The sequence below is a fragment of the Terrapene carolina genome, unplaced genomic scaffold (genome assembly GCF_002925995.2).
Source record: "Terrapene carolina triunguis isolate 2854851 unplaced genomic scaffold, T_m_triunguis-2.0 Scaffold21, whole genome shotgun sequence".
Classification (NCBI taxonomy): Eukaryota; Metazoa; Chordata; order Testudines; family Emydidae; genus Terrapene; species Terrapene triunguis.
This window is the reverse complement of record NW_020664372.1, coordinates 36,918,442-36,945,481: the sequence shown is the minus strand read 5'-3', so window position 1 is coordinate 36,945,481 and position 27,040 is coordinate 36,918,442. Positions and strand designations below refer to the sequence as shown.

Genomic DNA, 27,040 nt, shown 5'->3' with positions numbered 1-27,040 from the left:
TCAGTAGTGTGCCGTGTTGTACAGGACACTATGTGCGTTTGCTCTAGTAGATGTGATGCTCCTGTGGGGCTGGAGCTCTTTGTAATGTAACTGTCCCTTTAAAAAAGGAGAAAGCTTCTCACAATCTACCTCTGGACAAAAGGCGCTGGGATCTGACTGCTTGACTCCAGTTCAAGAGACAGGGGAGACAGAGAGCACAGAAAGAAGGGGAAAGAGGAGACCCTGCCACAAAAGAGGTGAATGGGGGCAGGGATTGGAATTAGTGACACTGGGGAGGGAAAAGCTTTGGAGGGGAAAAGCTTTGGCTGAGTGATGCTGAAGATGCAGGGAACTGTGTGTGTCTGGATCCTATTTTTGCTGAATGGGAGTAATAACTCTAACTTGCTACTGTAGCTAGTAGGCAAGCTCAGGGTTTGCCTGTGCGAACTCAGAAACTACAAGCTACCTGCTTTGCTTGAACGTAAAGGCTGATTATGTATGTCAAAGGTATTGGATAGTGATATGTGGGGGATTGGAAGAATTTGCTACACTCTGTCTAGATAACAGTAGTATTATCAATTCCTGGGAGAAGGGGGGAGTTAAACTTCACTTATAGACTTGTATGGAAACTTAAATCCTTTTTTTATGTAGAGATCCACAGTATACATTAAAGATTGTATGTTTTGTGTCAATATCTAGTACATAAAAATACAGGGTTCATTTCTTTGTGTAACTGAGAGTGAGTTCAAAGAAACTGTGAGAAAGGATGGCAAAGGTGCACTGAATAGGTATATTTCTTAATAGTATCAATCCTCTACAGTTTATTTATCTAAGATTATTTCAATTACACTTATCTTCTATTTGGCATGTTTCACTGTTCTGACTTTTTTAAATGAACGGAGTTTTTTATTTATAAAATGAATGACAAAATTGAAGAAATTCTTGTGGTGTGCGAGGAATTTTTCTTATCAAAAAGCAAATACAGATGTGCAAGAGCAGGAAAATACAGTTGTATAGGTACAGGAGATGAATGGGGAGTTAATGTGGGGAGGGAAAGGGTATAGATTCCAAGACTTAAGTTTTCTAGAGTGTTTATTATTTGTCCACAGCTTTTGATATTCCTTAATGTAATTTTGTAGCATGGATTTAAACTCATTAAAGATCCCTTGTAAAAATGAACAGCTCATATTACTAATATCTTCTATTCTGGAGGCTGTAAGCAAAAGTATTTCTTGAGTAGAGAGTTCTACTATATCAAGGAGTATATTAAACAATTAGAATTACAAGTGATTTCTTGCAAGGCCCTAGTTTTTAGCAAGATTGTTTTGTTTAACTCATGTAATGCTAGTTTTCTGTTCCTGAAACAAATTTAAAAAAATTAAGTAACAATTTGCTTTTAGTTTCAAGGGTTTGTCAGAAGTTTGTGAAATATTGGTGTAACCTGGATTGTTTTAAACACAACTCATATTACGGCTGGTTACATCTGAAATAACCATTTAATAAAATAATCCATATACTCTCTTTGATGAACTGCTGAGTTTTCTTTATATTCTGGTTCTAATTGGTCTCATGCCATGTATAATTTATTTGCTTTGCTTTTATCAAATGTATAGTGTATAATGTATTATTGCATTCTCTCCAGAGATCTTAATGAAATAGCAAACCAGGGAACAGTCGTGATTTCGACATGCCTTTCCATGTGGAGGGGCTGGTAGCTATAATTGTATTCTATCTGGCAATCCTGTTTGTTGGAATATGGGCTGCCTGGAAAACCAAAAACAGTGGCAGCGATGGAGATCGCAGAGAAGCTATCATAGTCGGTGGAAGAGATATAGGCTTGCTAGTTGGTGGATTTACGATGACCGGTATGATAAACCCTCTTTTTTATACCTGAAACATAGCATCTCATTCTTTCTTTCATGTGAATAAAAGATATAGGCAATATTGTGTTTTGAATAATGCAAAGTGGAGAAAAGAAATCTTAATTTCAATGCACAGTCATGATTTAAGATGGATGATTTTTGTTTGTTTGATACTGTATTTGTTTAATGCATAAGTAAATATGCCAGTCATTTAAATAATCATTATTATATTCTAAAGGAAGAATTAACTCTATTTATTTTACACTTATGCCGTATTAATCAGTAAAATAGAGACGTTTTGGGGCAGTAATTATTTTAAATAGAAGACTGAGTCATCAGAATTTTTCAGTGGAGTGAATATACAGTTACTTTTATTATAGCATCCCAAACCTGTGGGTTAGAGATGTGTTTTAGGAGAGAAAAAACTTTAAATGCAGAAAGGAATGGGAAAATATGCTGCAGAAAGAGCATTTTTGATGCACTGGGCCAAATTTAATTCCATTGATTTCAATAGAATTACACAAGGGATTATTTTGGCCTATTTTGCCATAGTTTGGCAAAATGACTTAATATTGTATTGTGCATATTCATATTAGCGGACAGAGATTAGGAGAAGATTTGAGTTCTACTTTCAATCATACCAGCGCAACCTCTGAGACTCAAAGGGGTGCACTGGAGTGTCTGGGAGAACCACTGGACTAACGGAAGACAATGGGGCTACTTGTGTGAGTAACTCTTCAGTACTATGAGTAAAAGCATCACAATCTGGCCCTAAATTACAAGTGTTTTCAGATATTCTATCTAATTTGTACAAAATTACATTGTATACAAACTGAACTGACGTCATCTATTTATTTAAACATATGTCATTTTGTTTTAGAATCGTTCACATTTGTGATATTCTTAATGCAATTCCAACATGAAGCCCTTACACCTCCAGTTTAGATTGATCAGATTCTATTGACATTTCTTTCTTGTGCTGTATTTCCAGCTTCAGAGTTAAGGAAGAGACTCATAAAAACTAAGAGCAAAATTCTGTGGTCCTTAATCAAGCAGAATTCCCACTGACTGCAATAGGAATTTTGCCCACTTAAGGACTGCAGATTTGGTTGTAGAGCAGGAAAATTGTTCAGGATGTTGTTTAAAGCCAATAGATTCTGAATCAAGACTAAAACTCTACTTTCCTCCCTCCACTGTTGTGTAGTGTAGTGTGTTCCTGTTGCCTGCTGAACTGTCACCTCTCCATTCAAAGGGGGCTAGATATCGTTGACTAACTCTGGTTGGAACTTATTCGCCAAAATGAGGCACGTCACCAGTAGAAGTGACTGGAAGATGACGATTCCATTTTGTGGCAACTTCTGAAGTTTCAAAATTTGTTTTACTTCCACCTTGGAATGAAACCAAAACCTCTCAAAAATTTTCAGGAGAGGAGGGTGTGGGGAGGCTGATGGTTAGGGTTAGGCCTCCGCTGTGGGAGACCCACATACAAATCCCTGCTCTGCCTGATGAAAAACTCCGTTCTGAATCAGGCAGAGCAGGGACTTGAACCTAGGTCTATCACATCCCAGTCCTAACCACCAGGACACACACATCCTCCTGACACAGTGCCGTTATTATGAAAACATTCCAAAGATTTTTCTCCCAAAACAAAGGAAGAACAAAAACAATTTTTTTTTTGAAACCTCAAATGTTGCCGCAAAACAGAATTGTCATCCCCTGATCATCTGTGCTGGTGATGTTTCCTGTATTCACACAGGATCCAGTCCTGATGTCTTTGCTCAGGTAAAAATCCCATGTACTTTAAAGTGTAAGGCTCGATCATCCAAAGACTGATGCACATGCTTAATTTTACGTGCTGTGAGTAGCCCCGCTGAAGTTAATGTGGGACTACCAACCATGCATAAAGTTAGTCCCATTCTAAGTTCAATGGCACTTCGCACAGCGCTCAAATGTACGTGTATTCATACATCTATGCAGAATCAGGGCCTAACTCTTGTTTGAATAGGGATGATTGGGCCACACAGTTTGTAAAGCAGGAATGAAAGGCAATTTTTAAATGTAAGATGATAATCAACCATAATATACACAAAACTGCCATGTTACGCCTTGGTATTTTGATGTCTCCGAACAATGGGAGATTTTGATTTTTGGAGAGTATCTTGTGATATCCAGGCAGAACGAGTTAAAGGGAAGTATTTTAGTTTGAGCTTTGAAATTCCTGAATTTTAGGAATATTATTCCAACATAAATACATACCATTAATTCCCTTAATTGTTTAAATGCTAATTCAAAAACAAAGCCTGACATGTAAATGAGAACGTAAATGAAAAACTGCTTATTGAGCATCACAGCACACCCATAGCACAAACATGTGGGAACAAAAAAACTTTAAAATTGTATTTATTAGAATAGGGCCCAATTCTGCTACCTTGACTCCTGCTGAGTAGTGTCGTACTCCACAAGTAGTACCACTGAAATCAAAGGAGTGACTCCTAGGGTAAGGTGTTACTCAACACAAGGGTGGCAGAACTGAGTACCTAGATTTTAATATCAAATTTATGGCCCAGTCCTGGAGTCCATGGGAATTTTTGGATTGAATTCAATGGGAGTAGGATCAGGCCCTTAGATTTATTAAAGTTTATTTTGTAAATAAGCATTTGGACAGTTTATAAAATATATACACCCAATGAATAATGTCAATGGGGAAAATCTAAATGGAGGTTTATGTTTCTTAAGAAACAGCTGTATTAAAAAGTAAATAATATGTTTTGACACAAAACGGTTCAAAGCTGAACATATCTGCTGTTCTCAAAATACAAAGAGTTAGAAGACTGAATTATGGTCAAATCACAAAATTTTATTTTAAACCTGAAATTGTTTAAGATGTATTGAAGAACAAATTAAGCCTTTAACTCATATATCATTTTATATGTATAAATTTGAATATGAACAAATTATTAGCATTTTATTTAGTGAAAAAAATTACCTCGGAGATGAGATCTGTGGCAAATTTCAGCCCACCATAAATGTTTATGGCTGTGATTAAACCCTGGGGGAAACTCTGGGAGTTGTTTAATCAAAATGCTGCCACAGCCTAACAATAATGCTCCAAATGGAGCCATGATAATAATGATCCTCGGACACTGTTCTTTATTTTAGTCAGAGAGAGCACTACATTTTCTTACACAATGAAAAATGATCAATATGATGCTTGTGTGATCAGTAACTTTGTTTTACAAAATCTCAGCTTGATAACAATTTGAGTGATCAGTCAGCAGATTGTTTTATAAAGAAATGCTAGCTGGTTTTCTATCTGCGTAACTACTAGAAAAATCCAATATTGTGATACGTGTTGACATGGAAGGTTCATTTAATATGAATTTCTGTGTTTCTCATCTGAACTAAAAGCAGAATTTGACTCCACATCATAATCTATAACATCGTAATCCAAAACATAATCTATAACATTTCTCTTGGTGTACATTTAAAATGGAAAGTTGGTGTTGTCTGTATTTCATCCGAAGTGTAGGCAGATAAAAGATTAAAATAGTCTCCCATATGTGACTGACTCTGTAGATTACTAGTTTTTTATTCTCTGTGGCTGGCTTGTTTAAAAAAGGGAGATCACACAATAACTACATTAAAATAACTTTAAAAGTGGGGCTTAGCAAAGCTAAGTATCAGAAAATATACATCTAAGAATGAAATTTCATCCTTATGTCATCCCAGCCATTACGGCTCTTATTTACTTATTTATTATGATGTATGCATTCCCAAAAGGGTACCTTCCCAATGTTCTAGGTACTTTCAACAGATGTTTAAAAGACAGTCTTGCAAATTAAAATATAATTAGAAGCCACTCCTCACCCCCAAATCCAGAAACTGACCAACCAAAAAATTAATACTGAACAATATTCCACTGTATCCTCAAATACCAGCCCTTTCTCCTGAAAGTCTGGGAAAATAGATGAGCTCTGCAACGTCCAGTGAAGATTAACCAATTTGGGCTATTTGTGATAAGAGTGGAAAGTCATGGTTCTTCCATGGAGAATGTCCAATCAACAGCCTCTCTCTCTTACAGACTGATCTTGCTCTTGCCCAAGCACCTGCCTTGATCATAGCTATGGCAACAAGAGAGGCAATACCCTAAGTGGGTATGAAATAGATTTCCTGAGGTTTGCACAGATCTCAGAGATCTGATTCTGGGGGCAGAACTCCCTGTTCATGGGGGAGGTGGTGAGAGCTAACACCACCCCCACAGAATGGTTCAGGAAAAGGTCTATTAAGAGATCCTCAGGTATAACCAGGTCAAGAGATGCTCTGCGCCATTGTCAGAACATTCTAAATATCAGAAAGAACAATACAATGATCTGTTATCTTATATATGTAACCATGTATGTACATGAGTATTACTGCATGAGCAGTTTTGTGAGGGAAGGAAACCGAAATGACCATGAAGTGAAGCCCAGCTGTTCTTTCCTAAAATGAGAGATTATCCCATTAGAAATGTGTTAATATATTAGAAACAGCACCTCAGAATTTTTGTCTTACTCATAGAGTATATGATAAAATAAAATAAAAATAAGTGTTCGGTCTGGTACTAAGGAAGCTGGTCAGTATTTCTGGGTGAAAAAGGTTGTGCTGGACAAAATAATCCCTTCTGTGCATTCAGAGCCCTGATATACATACTCCTATATGATTTATAGCAGGTATAAAATGCCTAAGCAGCATAGGAAGAGAAGTGGGTGTTCTGGAATGAGAAAGTCAGGGGTCCAGACCTGTTACTCCCCATCCCAAATGCAACCAATGCTTGGTGCAATTGATCTGACTCAGCCAACAAGTTATTCCAGCCTGGGACTTTGAGTACTGGGCACCACTCTACAGATTCTATGTCCACCTTCCCTAGTGAAGAAGGTAAAACATCCTTCCATCCACCTAAGCATTTTCAATGTAGACATTACAATCATAGTATCTAGGCACTTCTATCCCATTACTATATACTCTTTAACACACAGCTAGCAACACATATCACAGGCATGTCAGGACACTGGAAAACCAAACTAGACTGGACCATGTTTTCTCTAGCTTTTCCACCCATCCCTGTTAGGCGATACAAAAGCCTATAGTATGAGCAGTATGTCAGTGATTCTGTAATATTGGGTCCTGGTGCCAGGGATCAGTAATGGGGTGAGTGCTCTTTCTGTCTCTTGATATCTGGGCATGCATTATTATCATTGCCAGTGTCTGTGTATTGTGCAATAAATCTTGGCAAGCTACCAAGATGTCCACTGACAACAGCAGGATCACAGGGAGAAGGATTTGGCAACTCTTACCAGGAGCAGATCTTCCACTGCTGTCCCAAATATATCTCCTACAAAGATTTGCAGCTGAATACTGGACCAGGGCTATGATTCTGAATGCAGAGTAGAAGATATTAATTATTTCTCTTTGTAGCCAGAACTCCACTGTTAGCTTTGTTCCTTAGCCTATGGAAACGTACAAGATTTAGCTTCACCATTTAAAAAACACACAAACCCACATTTTGTACCTGCTCAGTGATATTATTACAGAAAGTGTGGGGCGAATACTGTAAACAATCTCCCATAAAAGTTTATTAACATTTTTAAATAAATTTGTTTCATCTGTGTTCACCCCCCACTTGTCTTTGCTTTCTTCAAATATTCTAACAAATTAGTTTATTGGCATGAATGTTTGTAGAAACAGTGACTGCTGACAGCGTATTGCAGAATACTCAGAGAAAGTGAATTTCGAATCACAAGTTTTTACACTGGAAGTATGATTCTAAGAGTTACATTCCTTCTCATCTAATCAGGGAATAAGAACCAAATCTTGTGACCTCTGTGCCCAATCAAAACTGCGCAGGTTTTGCATTTCAAAAATCTAACATTAGTAATGAACTGCCCATGAACAAACTACAGACCCAAACATTAATTCATAAATATTTTTCAGAGAGTATCTGTACAAATACATTAGAGAAAATCAAGATCTATTTGCAGACAATCTGCAAACAGGAAAAGAAATCATATTCACTGCAATTATTTGCTATGAATTATTTGCCCAGATCTAATTACAATACACTTCTGTGTGTGAGATCTGCATTTGAGACTTAGTCTTGATCCTCAGCCTCCCAGGTCTGGCAATCTGCCACCAGAGACAGAATGAGTGCATTAGCTTCCAGTGGTTGGGAATATCACAAATATTGCAGTTCTTCGTGTGAATGAAAGCAGGACCTCTACATATAGCACAACTCAGTTCAGGAATGTATCTTTAGAAAGCTTCAATACAGATGAGACAAAGTCTAAAAATTTTGGTAGAAGGACATGCCCACCGTAGCTCTAATTTTTTTAAATGGCATTTGTAGAACTGAAAATTGGCCAAATCTAGAGATTTTTTAACTTAGCTGGAGAGTGAAACTCGAGACATATTTTAAGGACCCTCATTGGTTAAACTCTTGTTAAATTTAAACGTTAAGAATTTTCTGAGTTGAGTTCAGCTTATAGTTGTATGATAAATGTTGACCATCAAAATAGGGTTTATGTTTTCAGTTCTTCCTTCTCTTCTTTTTCAGCCACCTGGGTTGGAGGAGGCTATATCAACGGGACAGCAGAAGCTGTGTATGTCCCAGGCTACGGGCTGGCTTGGGCTCAGGCACCCATTGGCTATTCCCTTAGTCTGGTTTTAGGTAAGCAAAAATAAATTAGTCTCTCCATTTCTTAAAATATACAGATGTTAAAATTGTTATTGGAATGCCCACAATTAGGGCCTGATGCAAAGGGCATTACCATTAATGGTGGTCCTTCCAGTGCCTTTAATGGGCTTTCAATCAGGCCCTTTGAAAGGAAACTAATGCATTACTAATTACTGGAAATAATTTGATATCTTAACTCACCAAGACTTCCTTTGACATCTAGAGGTTAACCCTTCTGAATGCACTAGAGGACTACTACAGTAATATAAAGCTTTTATTTTGAGTAGATTTTGTTTCTTTCAAATCTGTCAAAGAAAGGTACTATATATGGCCCTCATCACCTTAATATCTGAGAACAATCTTGAATGTGTTTATCCTCACAATACCCCTTTGAGGCAGCAAAGTGCTATTATCAAGATTTTACAGGCAGAGAGCTGAGGCACAGAGGCTAAGTGATGTGCCCAAGGTCACATAGGAAAGATGTGGCAGAGCAAGGAATTGAACTGAAGGTTCTCAACCCCTATGCTAGTGCCCTAAACAGTGGACCTTCCTTCCCCTCAAATTCAGAATGAAAGCCAAAGTGATATACCAAAATTAGGAGGCTTACACTGAATGGGTGCTAGTATGTAAGGTATAAAGTATTGACAGTGTAGTTGTTCGTTTGTTTTTTAAATACAGTACTTCTGACTTCATAAATATAGTCTTACGGTTGTTTTAAATGAACATAGTATATTTTATTTGCTCAAAAGGGAGTTGGTCTGACATCACAATTCCTTTTTTTAATTTAAAAAAAATCAGAAAGTAAAATTCATTGTAGAACAGGGGCTCTCAGATTTCTTCATAGGGTGGCGCACCACTTAATAAAGCTATTGTCTTGTGAACCACTGGTCTTCCCATGCACAATAGTATAGATTAACTCCTGACTGGTTTGTCATCATCTTATTATTTAACATGAGATCCCTGTATCAACTACAGCAATTGTTTGAATGGAAAAGTACTATTAGGAATGTATGTATTTATTTTTATCTCTTGGTAATGTGCTAAGTGTCCTTTCTGATAAAAATGGATCCCATTGTCTAGTTTGGCTCTTCACTTCATTCCCCCTCCCTTCTATTCTGTTCCTTTGTCTCCTGCTGATGCTTTTCTGCCTCTTTTCCTCATCTCTACCTATACATCCTTCCCCTGCCAAGTGGCTCCTTGCTCCCTCAGATATGCTTTCCAGACATCTAACCCTGTTCATCTCTTAGACATAATGCTGGGTAAATTCCTTCCTTTCTCATGCTGGACATTCATGTCTGGCTTGTGGATACATCACCAAATAAAATTAGAGCAAAAAAAAATTGCAGTCCTGTTCCAATATGTTGATCCCGAGCAAAGCACCTTTACATTAAATGAAAATGAACTGAGCACCACTCACAGCAGGCTGAATGCATTAAAGCACAGAGCCTTACAAATCCATATTTTGTTTTTCATAACCAGACCATGTGTGTTAGTGTTGTGTGTATACATAGGGTAGGGGGGGTTAAATGATTTTCATTCATATTTATCCTGCTCTTTGAACCGCTGCTTTCTTTACATGGACAAATAAAACTTCCTTTTATGTTTAGAGGATATTTTAATTACATTTTACAAAAATACAGTCCAACAGATACATTTACACCTGTTAAAAGCAGAAGTGTTTTACTGGCTGTAAATGCGTTTCTCCACTAAAGTTGGCGTTTTTTGTTGTTTAATTTTTAGGTGGTCTATTTTTTGCAAAACCCATGCGTTCCAAAGGCTATGTGACAATGTTAGACCCGTTTCAACAGCTTTATGGAAAAAGAATGGGAGGGCTGCTGTTTATACCCGCTCTAATGGGAGAGATGTTTTGGGCCGCAGCCATCTTCTCTGCATTAGGTAAGGGATCAGCAGTAAAAACATTAGTTCACTATCCAGAGGGAGTTTTAAAAAATCAGAAATGCATAACAGAAGCACCAGTTCAAAACCAACCCCTGAACCCAGAAACTACTTTAAAATGCGAACTACCCTGGCCAGACAGTTTTTAAAAGGACAGTTGTCTTCTAGAGATACCCGATTATCAGAACCTTGATTATCTCAGTATACTTTAAAGCATTTTGTTATTTTCAGTCACACAATTTTTGTTGAAAGCCTCAAGATCACACCAACCAGGAGTAATAGGTGTCAAAGAAAGAGGATAGTCACACAACATTTTTGATAGTGCATATAAATGCTATAATCCCTAGCATTCGACCATTGTAGGAGACCTAGCTGTAAAACAATTTCAACGGATCATAGAACATTGAAGCTGTGACTGATCAATGAACCTAAGTCTTGTTAAACTCTGAATGCATCTGTATTTGGAAAAATAAATAACATTCTTAGGTTTCAAAAATGATTCAGAGAACTAATGGTTCAGAAAAGGAAGAGTAATATTTATATATAGAAAATCACACCTCCATTCTCCCATCCCTATTAGAGATTTGAATTTTGCTATCCCTTCAAAAATGGAGAAAACTCTTGAGTTAAATCACCATTAGTGGTCGTGATTCAAACCAAGTAACACACAGCGTGCACATATATAGTACTGCTTTACAGGACAATCTTTTTTTAAACAAAAAATAAAATTTCAAGCTTCTTTCCAACTGTGCTCTGATTAACTGCAAAGCACTGGGGAACTTGTTCTCCATAATTTCATCACAAGACCCTTAAGAATCTGAGAGCAAACTGCCTGCTGAGGTGATGGGAAGTGAATGACTCAAAGAACTTTCTGAGAATTTAAAATGTTCTTTCTTTTTGAATGAAGATCAATTGATTTTTGAGAAGGCTTTATGTTGTATTTCAAAGCAAGAAAGTAAGTATTGTGAATGCCTTTCTAGCATATTATATTAACAAGTGGTAATTAAAGACTCTAAAATGGAGAGGTTTCCCCATTTTAGCTACTATTTGAACAAAGTCAACCATTTTGTGCTCCCACATTTACTGGACCATTCTCCCCTATGAAGGTTATATCCACTATGGGGAATAAGTTTTGACTGAATTTCCTCATAGTTCTTCACTTGGGAGAAAGGGACAGGTTTGCAGCAGTCTAAGAAAGGTATGTGGTTCCATCCCTGAACCCATGAATCTTGGAGGCTCTCTGAAGGCATCTGTGAAGAAACAGCATGCCTCCCACTAGCCCCCTGAAGCCCTAAGACAACACAGCTTCTGCAGGAGCTGTACTGCTAGGTCTTTCCCAACTATGGGTTCACACAGAACTTAGTGATTACATACAGGAGAGATGCCACACCTGCAAGTCATTGTGATGGTTTAAATTAAACATTCTGCAATTAGTGGGGGAAGGATTTTTAAAATGAATGATAAAAGATGCATTCATGTGACACTGTTGGGGTTTTTTTGTTGTTTTTTTCATCTAAGGAAAATATACTAATTGCTTTATTGAGATTCACTGTTTGAATGAATGTTAAAGTTTTGTGCTGTAGAAATAAAGTGTATTTAATCAATACTACAAAAGCAATTAATTTCTAGAGTAATGTCCATACACACAACATCTGGAAACACAGGGGGCTGGCCACTTTGCCCCCACGTAAGCAGCTCAAAGTGGACTTAAAGCAATTGAAGAAGGTGGATGGAGAATTCCACCTGGGCAGGGAAATTAGCCTCTGCTGTAAATCCAGTGGAAGAGTCTCTTCTTCTCCCCCTTATCCCAGCCATTCCTCCACCCTCCTCAGGAGCTCCAGGAGGTTTTCTGTCTCCCTGGGATGAGGCAGAATACAGCTCCACATCACTCCTTACTGTCAACTGGATCTTAAAAGAAAAAAAACAGGCCAAAGAAAGCAAAGTACAGTTTTATTTTGCAGTGTGTGACATATCTTGCAACTGGCTTCTGAAAGGAGACTGAAGAGAGCAGAATAGCTAACGTCTTTTGTTTTCCCCTCCAGGTGCCACCATAAGTGTGATCATTGATATTGATGTCAATATTTCAGTGATTGTTTCTGCCCTGATTGCAATTATGTACACTCTGGTGGGTGGACTCTACTCAGTGGCCTATACTGATGTGGTTCAGCTCTTCTGCATCTTCCTGGGGCTGGTGAGCTTGCTCATTTATATTTTGTTGTTGTTGTTTTTTCTAAGCCTAGTGGTCTTGCTCTGGAAAATGGGCCAAATCCAGAGGCCCAGAGCCCAGCCTAACTGACCGATTGGGAACTGAGTATGGTCACTGGGAGTGGGGAGAAGAAATCCTTCCCCTCACCATGCTGCGAGCAGTGTGGTTCTGCAGAGACATTACTTCAGCCTAGTGGCAGTATAAAGTAGCCTTCCACAGACCCAAAGAGCTTCTGCTCAAAGGAGGACTGGAAGATTCTCACAGCAGTGGATCTACACACCTGTCCTATAACCAACCAGTCCTGCCCCCTCTTCCTCATGCAAAGCCTCCACATCCAGCCTGCACAGCAGAACTGCTCCAGTTTGATTCCAGAGGGAGCTCTGTGAGCGCAGAGCTGCATTTGTGCCAGTGAGCCCATACACTGATGACATGTAGGAGTTTGAAGGAGGGACACAGGACTCTATTCTCTGGCTCATTCCATCCCTTTGAACCACTCAGGCAATGCCAAACCTCTTGTAACTCCTCAGCTGGGGATACACCTGGTATAGGGGAGTCCCAGCTGACATAGTCACCTCCCTCCCAGCAGCCTGTGGCACAGAGGGTGAAGAAGTGCAAGAGGGTGAGCAGCGAGAGGGGGAACTGCTCCAGAAATCCCCAGCTGGTATATGGTCCCTAGGGCACCATAGCCTTCAGGCACAGTTCAGAGCAGTCTCTAGACTGTCCTAAACTATGCCAGGGTTTGGGATTAGGGCAGAGAATCATGGATCCATTACTGAATTTACTGAGAATCCCCTCCCCTTCTGTGCAGTTCAACATAAACTGGACGCAGCAAAGAATCTTCCCTTTAATCATTGTATGTGTGTATGGTACATACAACAGCTATGTTAAACGAACATTATTAAGATTGCAAAGTCAAACATTCAATTCTTAGGAAATGCCAGAATTAAAGATACCTGTGAAACTTTAATTTGGCCCCCTTATGTGTATGTATTGCAGTACTGTCTTTAATTACCTGATCACATACTATTTTATCCCACATTAATCCTGCTTCATTTGGCTCTCCCTGTTTCTGTTCCTGTTCCTGTCTCCCAGTCCCAGTTTTCTTTGCCCATCCAATCCCAGTCTCCCCACAACCCCACCTCCTAGTCCTAGTTTCCCTCTCCCATCCTGATGGCCTTCACCCCAGTTTCCACCCTCTAGTAGGTCCAGCTCTTGTTCCCTCCGCAGTCAAATCAGGCAGCTTCCTCTTTTAAGATGCCTGATCCCAGCGGAGGCTAATGAGAACACAAGAGAGACAGGCTCCCTGTTCTCAGTTCAGGTGCCCAGACCTGGACTCAGCACAACTCACAGCACCAAGTGTGTCAATTGAAAGGAAGGTGCTGTTCAGCTCTGGGCTGGAGCATGCCCAGTATGGATAGAATCTTCAGAGATTTTAGTTCCTACAATCTAAGAAGATCCTACTGAGCATATGCAAATTGTGATTTTTCTAAAGCTTAGAACTTGACTAAATTTGAACAGAATGTCATGGGGATGGACAAGGCACATCCCTGGGGCAAACACCAGCCCCTCTTGCCAAATTTCAAGTGACTGCTCCAATAACAGGGACATGCAGATGATTTCATTTTCCTGAAGGGGACTCAGCTTTCAAAAGTTTGGGAAACACTGATTTATAGCATAATTCCCTCCTATCTATATACATTTGGTTTTTATGTGTACCTACATTATGTGCCAAACTTTCCACTGGCATAACTCCGTGGACTTCAGTGCTGTGGTGAATTAGCCACTGGGCCAACAGGGCCCATGCCCAGGGGTCCCGGCCAATTGGGGAGTCCCCGGAAAAATGGGCACCCCTGCACAGGAGTGCCAAGCAGGCAGGCGGGGGCGAGCCCCTGCGCCCTAACCCCGTTTCCTTGGTAGGACCACCAGGCAGGCAGAGTGGGGGGCAGGATAGCAGGGGGGCTGCAGGCGGAAAGGGTGGGGAGGGGCCCCCACTTCCTCTGGCCCAGGGCCCCACAAACCCCTAATCCACCTCTGCTTCAGTGAAGTTACACCAACAGAGAATATGGTTCTCTTGTGATTAAACTTGGCATTTGAGCTAAAGCACACAGTAAGAAGAAAAATACTGAGTAAAATTTTTCATACAATAATTTCAAATTTTTGCACAGACTGTTACACTCAATAAAATGTCACTCTTTGGTTATAGTGGATCAGTGTTCCTTTTGCAATGTCACATCCTGCAGTTAAAAACATTGGATTCACAGCTGCGCAGAATGAGTCTTGGCTTGGATCCATTGAATCACTTGATGTCTACTCATGGCTTGACAATTTCTTTTTACTGGTAAGTAATGGCTTGTATGAGAGAATAAAGCATTTAATCATTCATAGTGTATTGCCATGTGACGTGTGAATGTAAAGTGGCTAATTAAAAGTTGCCAGTGAACTGTGCATGGAGGTTTTTAACTTCTTCACTGCTGATGAATATACTAGCTATATCCTGATAGTCAATTGATTTCAATGAAATTTCAGTAGAACATGGCAGCAGATCAGCTGAAGTGGAGGGCCATCAGCAAAGCAGTTAAATATTGTTTAGCTAAAAGAGTTGACCTAGTTAAAGGTAAGGAATAGAATAAGGATACGATTTAACAGATGGCATTCTTGCCAGAGGACTATATTGTAGGAGGCAATAAATACTATATACAGCTGATTAAAGATGCTACAGTTGTAGGTGAGTTAGAAAACCTTGGATGGATGGATGGACAGACAGATGCAGGCCAGAGTGAAACTGAGTTTAATATTTTCAAAATCCATTTAATATAGGAACGGCTGGTAACTCCATGTATTCTTAAGGTTGCCCAACACTTTGCATTATAACATCCTTCTTTTCAGTTGCTTATAACTTTGGACGTATAACTTTCCATTCCAGGTGAATGCCTCAGGCTGAATGAATTTATTTATTTATAAAATTTCAGCCAAAATGGTTCAGCTGTTTCTGAGAATGGATCTAGAAAATACATAGGATTTTTTGCCTATGTTAAAAGATTCTGGCAACCTTTCCTTTGAGAAGTCAAGCGCCCCCATGCTTTAGAGCAGGAACTTGGAATTTGATGCCCTGTGTGCCAAGGATGTAACTTTTGCTATTCCTCTGAAAATCAGGCAAATTTGGCCAAGTTGGGGAAGGAGTAGAGGAATAGAACATATTACTGGTCTCTATTACTCTGTTAGCTCAAGGGGAAGAGGTCTGTTTGGTGGTTCTGAAGGTTCCAACCCTATTGATGGCCCATGAGGGTGTCAATATAGTGCCACATGATGGAATTTCTGTTTCTCCATTTGCTCTTTTTAAAAACGTAGGAAGTTACATGCATAAACGCAAAAAAAAACTGTGTTAAAAAAACACTATTAAGACTGTAAAGCCAAACATGCAAAAATGAAGAAATGTCAGAATTAAGGTTGCCTGTGCAACCTTAATTGGGCCACTTTATGTGTATGCATTATGATAACAGTTGTTAACTATATAATTACATACTACTTTTTCCACAGGACCCCTGCCACATTCAGTGCACAGGATGGATGGTGCTCAGTTAACGAGCAGCTGTTTAATATTTTGTTTTTTCTTTGTTCAATATGTGGCCCCATTCCTTATATTTTGGACACTATTCAAACCCTGTTCTCAAGACAGACTTGACATTGCAACCTTAATAATGTACTTTTAATGTAGATTTTTGTGTGTCATTTTAAATTTACTCAAACATGATTCCTGTTATTCAACAAGATAGAAGAAGAGATGCACCATTTTTAAAAGAAAAAATATTGTTTCTCTACCATTATGATGGTTTGAAAGTTCTGTGCCACTGCTTTCTTAGACTTTCCATTGATATTACTTTGGCTGCATGGCTTAGAAGAATTATTTGAGGACTGGGTTGAAAGTACATAGTTGCATGGTTTGGAGGTCTAAAACATGTGTCAAGTACAAAGAACTGTTCATTTCAAATCCCACTGGTGCCTAAGGTAGATCTTGTTGGCTTCAAGAGGGTGCTCTGTATGTCAGTTCTCCATCTATGAAATTAGTTGATAATATTTCCTAATCTTTATTGTAAGGCTTAATTAGTATTTGTGATGCTCATTGAGATCTTTGGATGACTGGTGAAGTGCAAAGTATTAATAATAATTGTTCAAGGGAATGGCCTGCACAGAAAAGGAGAGATGTGATTACACATCAAAAGATTTCAGTGTTATTTGAGAGAGTGAAAGTATTCAATTGTTATGGGTTGTGCCTGTTGAAATTTTCGATAGTATATATAATTGAGGTAGTAACAACACTGGATAGGAGCAGATTATTGGTGTTGCTTGTTACAGTCTATATAAATATATCAGAGAAACCCTCAGTAAACCAGAAATGATAGAATATTGTTTATTGTACTTGCAGATGTTGGGAGGAATCCCATGGCAAGCATATTTTCAGCGAGTTCTTTCTTCTTCGTCTGCCACATATGCTCAAGTATTATCCTTTCTGGCTGCTTTTGGCTGTCTTGTGATGGCCCTTCCTGCGATACTCATTGGTGCAATAGGAGCATCAACAGGTAAATGACTGACCACAGTGAATATAACTATGGCTATCAGTGTGTGAAAACCCTTATAGAGTGTAAAAATAACAGGAGTACTTGTGGCACCTTAGAGACTAACAAATTTATTAGAGCATAAGCTTTCGTGGGCTACAACCCACTTCTTCGGATGCATTGTGTTCAATATAATCCAGCCAGGTAATATCATTAAACTTCTCCTGATTTCCTTTACACAAGAATAGACATGAATGTAATTGTATAGAACATTCTTCTGACTCAAAGTATCCCACAGCTCAGTCTAATGATGTAAATATTTAATATATTTTGAATACACTCATGAACTACCTATTGTAAATGTATAAAACTACCTTCTATTGAATGGAATCAGAGCAAGTTAATTGTGTATGTCATAGATCTTATGCAAATACCATCTAACAGAGATTCTACTATTGTTCAAGTGGTACAACCCTGTGCTATTACAGCTGGAATTTTGTCCCCATTGCTGCCATTATTTTGCCTCTCCTAGGTGTCAACAGACTTGGTACAATATTTCAGTTTGAGTTACATCCTGATATTAGCTATTTATTATTAATAATATAATTTGCATTTATATTGCCTAGGAGCCAGTCAATGATCATGGACCCATGTTGTTAGGCATTGTGCAAGCATAACAAAACGATATTTCCTACTCCAAACACCTGGGCAGTGGCTATGTAGGTAAAGCCACCTGGTGTTCAGCAGTCGCTGACACATATCCTGGGCCATTCCTTCCTTCTACTCCAATTCAGCAACAGAATGGCAGGAAAGGTGGTTGCTCCTATTGTTGTACTGCTCTCTAGGGAAGTCTGAGGTCTTAATACACCATGCGGTCCTGCACAGGAGCTTGAGAAACACAGAGTTTCCTTAGTTCTAGTTTTGGTCACGAGACACATAGTGCTGCCCCAGGGAAGTGGTCAATGCAGAAGAGTGATCTGCAGCACCAACAGTCTGTTTTCTGTGATGCTGCTAATGATTGGGAGGAATTGGGGGCAGAAGACCTTTCCTAGACTGGGCCTCATGGGGATAGTCCAGTGCACTGATTTCAAAGAGTCAGATAAGGGCAGCAGGCCACGTGGGCACCCAAAAGGCAGTCAGGAAGGTTTGAGGGCCACTGCATCAGAACATAGCAACAAAAAAGGAAGGGGCCTTTCGGGTGCAGAGGTTAGTGGGGAAGGCGCTAGCACAACTTCTTAGTTTCATTGTGAAATCAGCAAATTTAGCCAGGTATATTTGGAGTGTTCAGGCTGAAATGAGCCCACCCCTCCAACTGAACCTCAGGTGGTACAAACCCCCTGCAAAGCGGAACAGCTGGTTTAGATTTGCTGCAACCATCTGAACTCAAATTGGCAAGGTTTGCATAGGCTCAATGAGCATGAATGAACATGACAATATGCACTGGCTCACTGATTATTCACAAAGGCAAAGAAGTCAATATGTATCCTACACCATCAATTACATATATATGTATATATATTTGTATTACAGATTGGAACAAGACTATGTATGGTTTACCAGACCCCACAGAGAGGCAAGAAGCAGATATGATTTTACCAATTGTGCTTCAATATCTTTGTCCTGTCTATATTTCTTTCTTTGGCCTTGGTGCAGTATCTGCTGCTGTAATGTCATCAGCTGACTCTTCAATCTTATCAGCGAGTTCTATGTTTGCTCGAAATATTTACCAACTTTCATTTCGACAAAATGTGAGATTAAATTTCAATTTATTTTTGTAATGAAAAGGGCTTGGGGAGACTTTCAAAGTGACACTGAAAATTTTCTCCATTTGTTTCTATCTCTAGTAAGATAAAATGTAACATTTCTCTTATTACAGTATATTAAATAAGAAAATGAAAAATCATAGAAATCCTGGTGATTATGATTAATTACATAGGTGAAGAAGTAACATCTGATGAAACTGCATTTAGCTCTATTCATGATGTTACAATATACTTGAACAATTCCTAATTATTATTGTCAGTACAAGTTTTATTAAATCATTATGAGACATTTTCAGAACACCAATTAACATCAAAAATGCTTAGAAATCATTTGACAAATTGAAATTGAGCAGAATGAACTATAGCTTAAAAGCCTGTCAGTGTAAATGAAGTGATATGTTCTCACATCAACAAATTGTTTAATGATGTGCTTATTTTTAAAATTCAGTTCTATCAATCTACTTGTTCTTTTGCTTGTGCCCTATATTAAACTATATTTCCCTAAAGCTGCAAAAATTTGGGGGTGACAGCCACGCCCCTTGAATTTTTTTCTTCTTACATGCTATATCTCTTCCTAAATCTTTCACAATATCTGTTTATGAATCATGCAAAATCCTCTGATTTTTCAGAGTCTTGTATATGATCTAGTCAAAATAAAAGTCATACATGCATTACTATGGAAAACTAACACTTTTTTCTTTTTTCTTAGGCTTCAGAGAGAGAAATAATTTGGGTCATGCGAATCACTATTTTTGTCTTTGGAGCAGCAGCAACAGCAATGGCACTGCTAGCTAAGTCAGTTTATGGACTCTGGTATCTCAGTTCTGATCTTGTTTACATCATCATCTTCCCTCAACTCTTATGTGTGTTATTTATCAAAGGAACCAACACTTACGGTGCCATTGCAGGATATTTGTTTGGCCTCCTTCTCAGAATTACTGGAGGAGAACCATACCTCTACCTTCAGCCCTTGATCTTCTATCCTGGTTACTACGCAGATAAAAATCATATATACATCCAACGCTTCCCATTTAAAGCACTTGCTATGCTTACCTCCTTCTTCACTAATATAGCAGTCTCCTACCTAGCAAAATATTTATTTGAAAGCGGTTCTTTGCCACCAAAATTAGACTTCCTTGATGCTGTTGTTGCGAGGTACAGTCAAGAAAACATGGACAAAGCAACTCTTGTAAAAAGTGACAATATTATATTAAATGAACTTGCACCTGTGAACCCTCGGCGCAGTCTGACTCTGAACTCAACTTTCACAAATAAGGAGGCCTTCAGTGACATTGATTCAAGTCCAGAGCTATCCAATGCTGAAGATAACTTGGTGACCAACACAAAATGAAATTCTGCTTTCACATAAAATGCAGTGCAACAGGGTATCCCATCAAGAATGGTAAGAGGCATTTTAGCAGAAGAAAAACAGGGACCAGGAATAAAATGTCACTGCACAATTCTTTAAATCACTTCTATGAGAGTGGGAGCCTGTGAAATAAACTGTTGTATTTTATTATCAAACTTGTTGCATTGAGTTATAGAATATCAAACAAAGGATAAATTCAGCATCTCCCCCCCATGCAAACAGATCTTGATACTAGAGAATTTAATAAATATATAAAACACAAAATATACGTAACAGAAAACAGTGAAAACTATTTAGGTCAGCCAGTATATAAAAATATTTGACATTTGTCATCTGTGAGATTATGATATGGTCACTCTAAAATAATGAGCAGTCAATATTATATTGGCACAAATTGAAAAATATATGGTCACTACTGTAAGTGATTCATTGCTAATTATCAGGTTGCTTGAACAAGAAGTAATAATTAACAACCTTTCTTGCTTTTTCTTATAACAAATTTCGTAAAAATACATCCAGTATTTTATTATTTCTACTAAAGGAATTAAGTGTGTGATTAACATTAAGTTCCTTATAGGAGGGTTAAATGTATTATTCTTAAAAAAGGTTCAAAAAGATATCACTATTTTAATGTGGTGTTATCTTATACAATATGCAAGATAACCTTAAATAAAGTATATTACTACAGATGCCTTTCCTTTCCAGCTCTGGGAGGCTGTCACCAATAGAGGATAAAAAACTTGTTTATAAAAAAAAATTAAAGCAATACATTGAGTTGAAAATTAAGCTCTGGGTGAAGTAATGGGAATTTATGCTTTCTAGAAGTAAATACAGTTTTGCAGTTGTGAGAAAAGAAACAATTTCTTCACTCCGTGTCAGAATGAATATTGGACATAAACAGTCTGCTGGTGTGGCAATGTAACAGTGCAGAGTCCATTAATAGTAAGGGGCTCCCAGAGGGCTGGGTGGGAGATGGGGGTGGGAATCCTGTAGAAAATTTTGACTTTTCATCAACAAAACAAAACATTTTCAAACAAAAAATGCAATCTATTTTATGTGGGGGGTTGCTGTGAAAAGTCTAAATGTCCTATGGAAAGTGGACATGTGGAAAAAATCACTTTGTTGAAAACCCAAATTTTATTGAAAAACAGTTTTGACAGAAAAATTTTGGGCAGCTATAGGTGTCAGCCTTCAAGGTCAGAGTAACTAATAGGAAAGGCTAATCCACACACCCAACAGGTGGCACAGTGATGCTTGTCAGCCAAAGGGAGTCCTCCTTTGTTAGGAGGGCTGCTATTGGTCAATCCCAATGCCTCTTTGGAACACTAGGATTGGTCAGCAGGTGGATCAGCACCCATAAAAGGCAGCACCAGACTGAAGTTGGCCTCTTACTGCTCAGCCCCCTGGCACAGCAAACTAAGAGCAAATAAAATTGCAGCCACTTGACCATATCTTAGATGTCTGTGTCTCTTCTCATTAGTACGGTCCTTCCCAATGGGAGGCGTAACAACTAAATTGCTCTACAATGAAGAGTTATACTCCAGTAATTCTCCAATGATCCTTGTAAAATTAACAGATGACAGAAAAGTGTAAAACTGAAATTCATATTTCCTTATGATTTGATTACTGGTGACAGTTTCTTATTAACTTTCATGAAACTATGAATTATAGCAGAGAACAGAAAATGTAAGAATAAGTTTTGCTGCTAAAGGAAGAAGCCATCAACTTTTGCATTCAGTGTCAACGAAACTTTCACAAGGTTGATCCTTAAATTTTTTTGCTCCTTTTGTGGAGTTTTAATTCTATATGTATATTATGTATGTACATAAAATTCATTTTAGAAATGTTAATGTTTTCCAAAAGTCATATTTCAAAAATAACACTGCATCTCAGCTCTGGATGTGCACCTTATGAACTGCAGTGCTAGATTTAAAAGAAAAAAAGTCAAGCTCTAAGGACTGTAGATCAAAACTAGATCTCCTTCAAATGCACACATGGCCCAATACACAGTAGAAATGCCAAGTTTCTACTGTGTGAGTGAATGGAAGAGCAGATTCAGACCACTTAGGGGGCTCCAAAACCTGCTGCATGCACAGTGGCATTCTCCATTGGACCATATAGAAAGGGAAGGAGAAAAGTTGCTGGGGTTTGGCCAGTGGGTCTATGCAGGGAGGGTGCAAGGATGTTTTGCGCCCTAGGCAAAACTTCCACCTTGCGCGCCCCCCCCCCCCCCCCCCCCCCCCCCCCCCCCCCCCCCCCCCCCCCCGCACCCGCCCCCCCCCCCCCCCGCCGCCCCTCCCCCCGGTCCGGAGAGCCGTGCGGCAGCTCCCCGCCCCAGCTCACCTCTGCTCTGCCTCCTCCCCGAGCACGCCCTCGCTGCTCCACTTCTCCCGCCTCCCAGGCTTGCGGCGCCAATCAGCTGTTTGGCGCCGCAAGCCTGGGAGGGAGAGAAGCAGAAGCCCCCCCGCTTACATGCTGCAGGCTGCCCTCCCCGCGCCCCCCTGCCCCAGTTCCCTCCGCCTAAATGCCGACGACGACCGGGGCGGCCGAAGATCTGGCCTCCGCCGAAGGACCCGAAATGCCGCCCCCCAAATGCTAGCGCCCTAGGCGACAGCCTAGGTCACCTAATGGGTTGCACCGGCTCTGGGTCTATGTACATCTCAGATCTGCTAGTCCAAAGCCTCCCATTAGCTGACACAGTGAACCATGCCTGTACTTGCATTCATAATGCAGGTGACCTGTGCCCTAGTTCCAGGATGAGTATGAGGACTCCATCTGGCAACCATTTGTAAATGAACCATGCAAAGCCTTGATACTGTGGCTCTTTATAGGGAAAGCAGGGCCGGCTCCAGGCACCAGCTGGTGCTTGGGGGCGGCGGATCCCTCCGTCCCTCTCGGAGGGAAGGACCGGCCGCCGAATTGCCGCCGAAGAATGAAGCGGCTCAGAAAAGCAGCCGCCGAAGTGCCGCCGATCGCGGCTTTTTTTTTTTTCCTTCACCACTTGGGGCGGCAAAAAAGCTAGAGCTGGCCCTGAGGGGAAGCCAGGATCTCACCCTTCAGGCTAAATCCTAACACCTTCCATGGACTTGGAAGGCCTGAACATAGCAGAACTACTGAAGATCTGCTGGTTCATGGGGACAACCTGCAGTGAAGCTGTACTGAGGGCAGGGCTGAGCAGAGGATGGAGATTCCATTTCACAAAGGATTTCAAGATTTTGAAAACTGGTTTTGTTCCAAATTGGACTGAAACCCAGCAACTTCTAAATTCTCAGCTAAAGGAAGTTCCAAAAAAAAAAGTTTGGATTGATTGAAACATTTTGCTTAGTCACAATCATTATTTCAATTTTGACTTTTAAGATTATATATTATAATACAGAATTTAAAAAATTCAAAATGAAGCATTGCTTCATAATAAAAATCAAAGTGTTTCATTCCAAAAATATTAAAACTTTTTATCTCCTAAGTGAAATTTCACTGAAACCAGCACAAATGTGTTTCAGTTTCAACAGCACTGCATTCACTGATGGAAAATGGTTCCATCAAAGTTTTCCCAACCAGTTCTAAATAGGGGATTCCACATCTGTTACTCTCTGAGTAGCATTATTCCATGGCATCACTATTGCAGTAGAGGGCAGAGGTTCTGGAACCATTTGTATAGTGGGGGCGCTGAGAGCCATTGAACCAAACTGTAAACCCTGTATATAATGGAAACCACTTCAAGCCAGGGGGTGCCGCAGCACCCCCAGTCCCCCTAGTTCCAGCACCTATGGCAGAGGGGGAAGGACAGTCTGGGGTGTGGGCATTGGTTCCACAACTCTGCCAATCCACAGAACACACCTATATGCTTGCATAGCGGGGAGTTATAGAAACTGCAGAGGGACTGTACGGATGCTCTCCTTCAAGTGTGGGAAGATTCCAAGGTCCCCACAGAGAACTCTAGCATAATGCCTGGCTACAAGGCTTGATCTACACTACAAACTTAAGCAGGTATAACTACAACTCTTAGGGGTGTGGAAAATCCACACCCCCGAGCGACATAGCATACCAACCTACCCCCGGTGTAGACAGTGCTATGATGCCAGGAGGGTTTCTCCCGTCGGCATAGCTGCTGCCTCTCGGGGAGGTGGAGTACCTGTGTTGATGGGAGAAGCTCTCCTGTGCAGCTGCGCCACTGCAGCACTGTAAGTGTAGACAAGCCCCAAGACTTCTTGCCTTAGTTCAGTGTATCTAACATTAGGGAACAAAGATGTGAATACAAGTAAGGGCCATACCCGAACCTTGACTTTTGCGAAGAAAAACCCATTGACTTTCTGATGTTTCTTTCCTAGTTTTGCATTTTGTGGACAGTAGTGCTAAATCCGCTATACAATCAATAAGGCCAAATTATGGAATAAGTTCATTTTCAGACACTGAGGTCATTATTTCTAGGCCTACCATTGTGGATAAAGTATTCTTATCATGATTGTAGGCTTTATTTTCATACTCTTAAAATTACTGTGGAAAACATGCTTATTTGGTAGGTTTGTAGAACTTTCTGCATGAGATTTGTTCATAACATCAAGCTTATTACATAGCCATGATGTCAAAAATGAATGCAAGTAATCTATGAACTATTATTATGTCTATAGCTGTCCACATAGGATGATATGTGTATTATAACTAAACTAATCTTATGTGAACCTGAACTGAATGTAAACTTTAAGTGAATCGCATATGGCAACAGTCAGATTTAGCCTTTTATTTTCATATAGTACAATAATTTAGGAATTAAAATATAAATATCACAGAAATAAAATGGTCATTTATTTTGCCTTCTACCCGTTAAGCTCATTTGAACAAGTACAATGCGCAATTAGGCAGTAAGTTATTGTAAGTCTGCTATTTAACAGGGTAGTATTTGTGGCTATTGTTATAAAATGTATATTTTTGTCTGTGTCAGAAATATTATATTAAAACTCTATACCTAGCAAGTCAAACAAGAACCATACTATAGATGTCTATGTTTTAACTGCATCAGTGCTGTATTAAATAGGGCCCAGGTAATTCAGGAAAATATTGTCTAGTTTTGGCTCTGTTTTTGTCCATCTATTAAAAACAAATATAAATTTATTTTATTATCAAGCAGAGTAAATTGTGTTTGGTTTATATACAACATATAGTACCAGAGAAATAAATTATCCTACAACTGGAACACTCATAAAGACCCAGGCAAGCTTCTGATCCTCATTTTATTTCACTTTACTGTGGCAGGGCCAGATTAAGGCATATGCACTATAAACCCAGGCCTAGGGCTCTGGTTCCTGCAGTCATGGGGTTACACCAGAATCTAATCTTTCATTTTTTAAGTAGCTTTCGATTCCTTGTGGTTGTGAAGGAAAGCTTGAAAACATGAACCCGATGAGTGTAACTAATGCCGTGTTATCTGCCTGATTCTGCAGACAGCCTGCAACCACAGCTCTGAAACATGTGACCTGCCCCATTCATCTTAACGCAGTGTTAATTCCCAGAGCCATTGCTTTGAGGGGCCCTGCCAGCACCACTTCATCAGAAGACTCTGTGTGTAGCAGGAAGAGAAGAGTGCAGTGGGCTGGGCCTTCTCATCCAAGCAGAACTTCACTCCGCAACTGCTAGAAAAAGTATTAGGTGATCCTCCCGCGGCTGTCTCCCTTGCTCTAGAGGATGAGATGTCACTGCGACTGTCCCTGCTGTTGGCAGAGGGCAAAGGGGGTAACTCATGCCACTGTTCTGCCTCATTGAGAGAGGGACGGGCCAGCCACTGTCACACCGTGTGGCAAGTGGAGCCACAGCTTGGGAGGTGGAGCCACTGGGGTGCAGTGGTTCATGTTGTGTGCCTAGATTCCTGGATTACCTACATCCAGTCCTGGTAATCTGGAGTCTGAGTCTGCTGTCCTTACGCTGGAATCAGTGAGAAATTTGCCTAAGCAAGGACTGCAGGATTGGGCCCCATTTGTGGAAAGGTGAGCAAAGAGCCCGACAGTCTGAATGAAGTGGAAATACAAAGTATTCTGTTGGGGTTCTTTTGTTTTTTAAAAGGAGGGTGGGGGGATTAAAACTGTTTCATCTTTTTTTTTTTCAGTTTTACAAAGGTAGGTAGCAATAGTATCTCCATTTTACACATGAAGACACTAAATGATAGAGGGTCGGATTTTCAATAGCATTTAGGCACCTCTGACTCCCTTGGAAATCAATGGGAGTTAGGCACCTAAACTGCTTCGGCACTTCTAAAAATCCCACTAATTCCTATTGATTTCAAGGGGAATTAGGGACCTAACCTGCTTAGGCACTTCTGAAAATCCCAGTAGGCACCTATCTGCATCTCTAGGCACCAGAGACACTGAGACTAAGATTAAGTCACTGATTTGTTCATCCAGCTTTTGGAAAATGTACAGGGTGCACCTGGATCACAGGCTGAAACAACTGGCTGGGATTACAAGAATGTTGGTACCCTGTATATATATTTCAATAATACAAACAATTAATTCAACCTACAGAGACAGAAATAGGAGAAAACATAAACAAGAGACTGTGATGTGCTTTTTTTTTTAAAGAAAGATCTCTTTTGATGTTTTATATATATAGTAGGTAAAATGTGATATACATGCCAGTCAGATAGGCAGCAGCCATAAGAAAATTCCCAGAGACTCTCTATAGGAAAAACTTTGAAAATTATTTTTTACTGGCT

The 27,040-nt window shown here is 39.7% G+C and overlaps 1 protein-coding gene across 3 annotated transcripts; it reads left to right on the top strand.

The window, feature by feature from the left end:
* The first annotated feature begins 128 nt into the window (after positions 1 to 128).
* SLC5A7 (solute carrier family 5 member 7) lies at positions 129 to 22,187 on the top strand. 3 transcript variants are annotated; one of them, XM_024224367.1, is made up of 9 exons: positions 129 to 236; positions 1,622 to 1,844; positions 8,431 to 8,544; positions 10,291 to 10,446; positions 12,489 to 12,637; positions 14,856 to 14,990; positions 17,076 to 17,229; positions 18,736 to 18,953; positions 19,678 to 22,187. In XM_024224367.1, exons 2-9 carry the CDS (start codon positions 1,667 to 1,669, stop codon positions 20,317 to 20,319), a joined length of 1,746 nt encoding a protein of 581 aa, XP_024080135.1. In that variant the 5' UTR covers positions 129 to 236; positions 1,622 to 1,666; the 3' UTR covers positions 20,320 to 22,187. The 3 variants fall into 3 exon arrangements, with proteins under 3 accessions (XP_024080135.1, XP_024080137.1, XP_024080136.1); XM_024224368.1 differs by lacking the exon at positions 129 to 236 and adding an exon at positions 411 to 475; XM_024224369.1 differs by lacking the exon at positions 10,291 to 10,446.
* Positions 22,188 to 27,040: the final 4,853 nt, after the last annotated feature.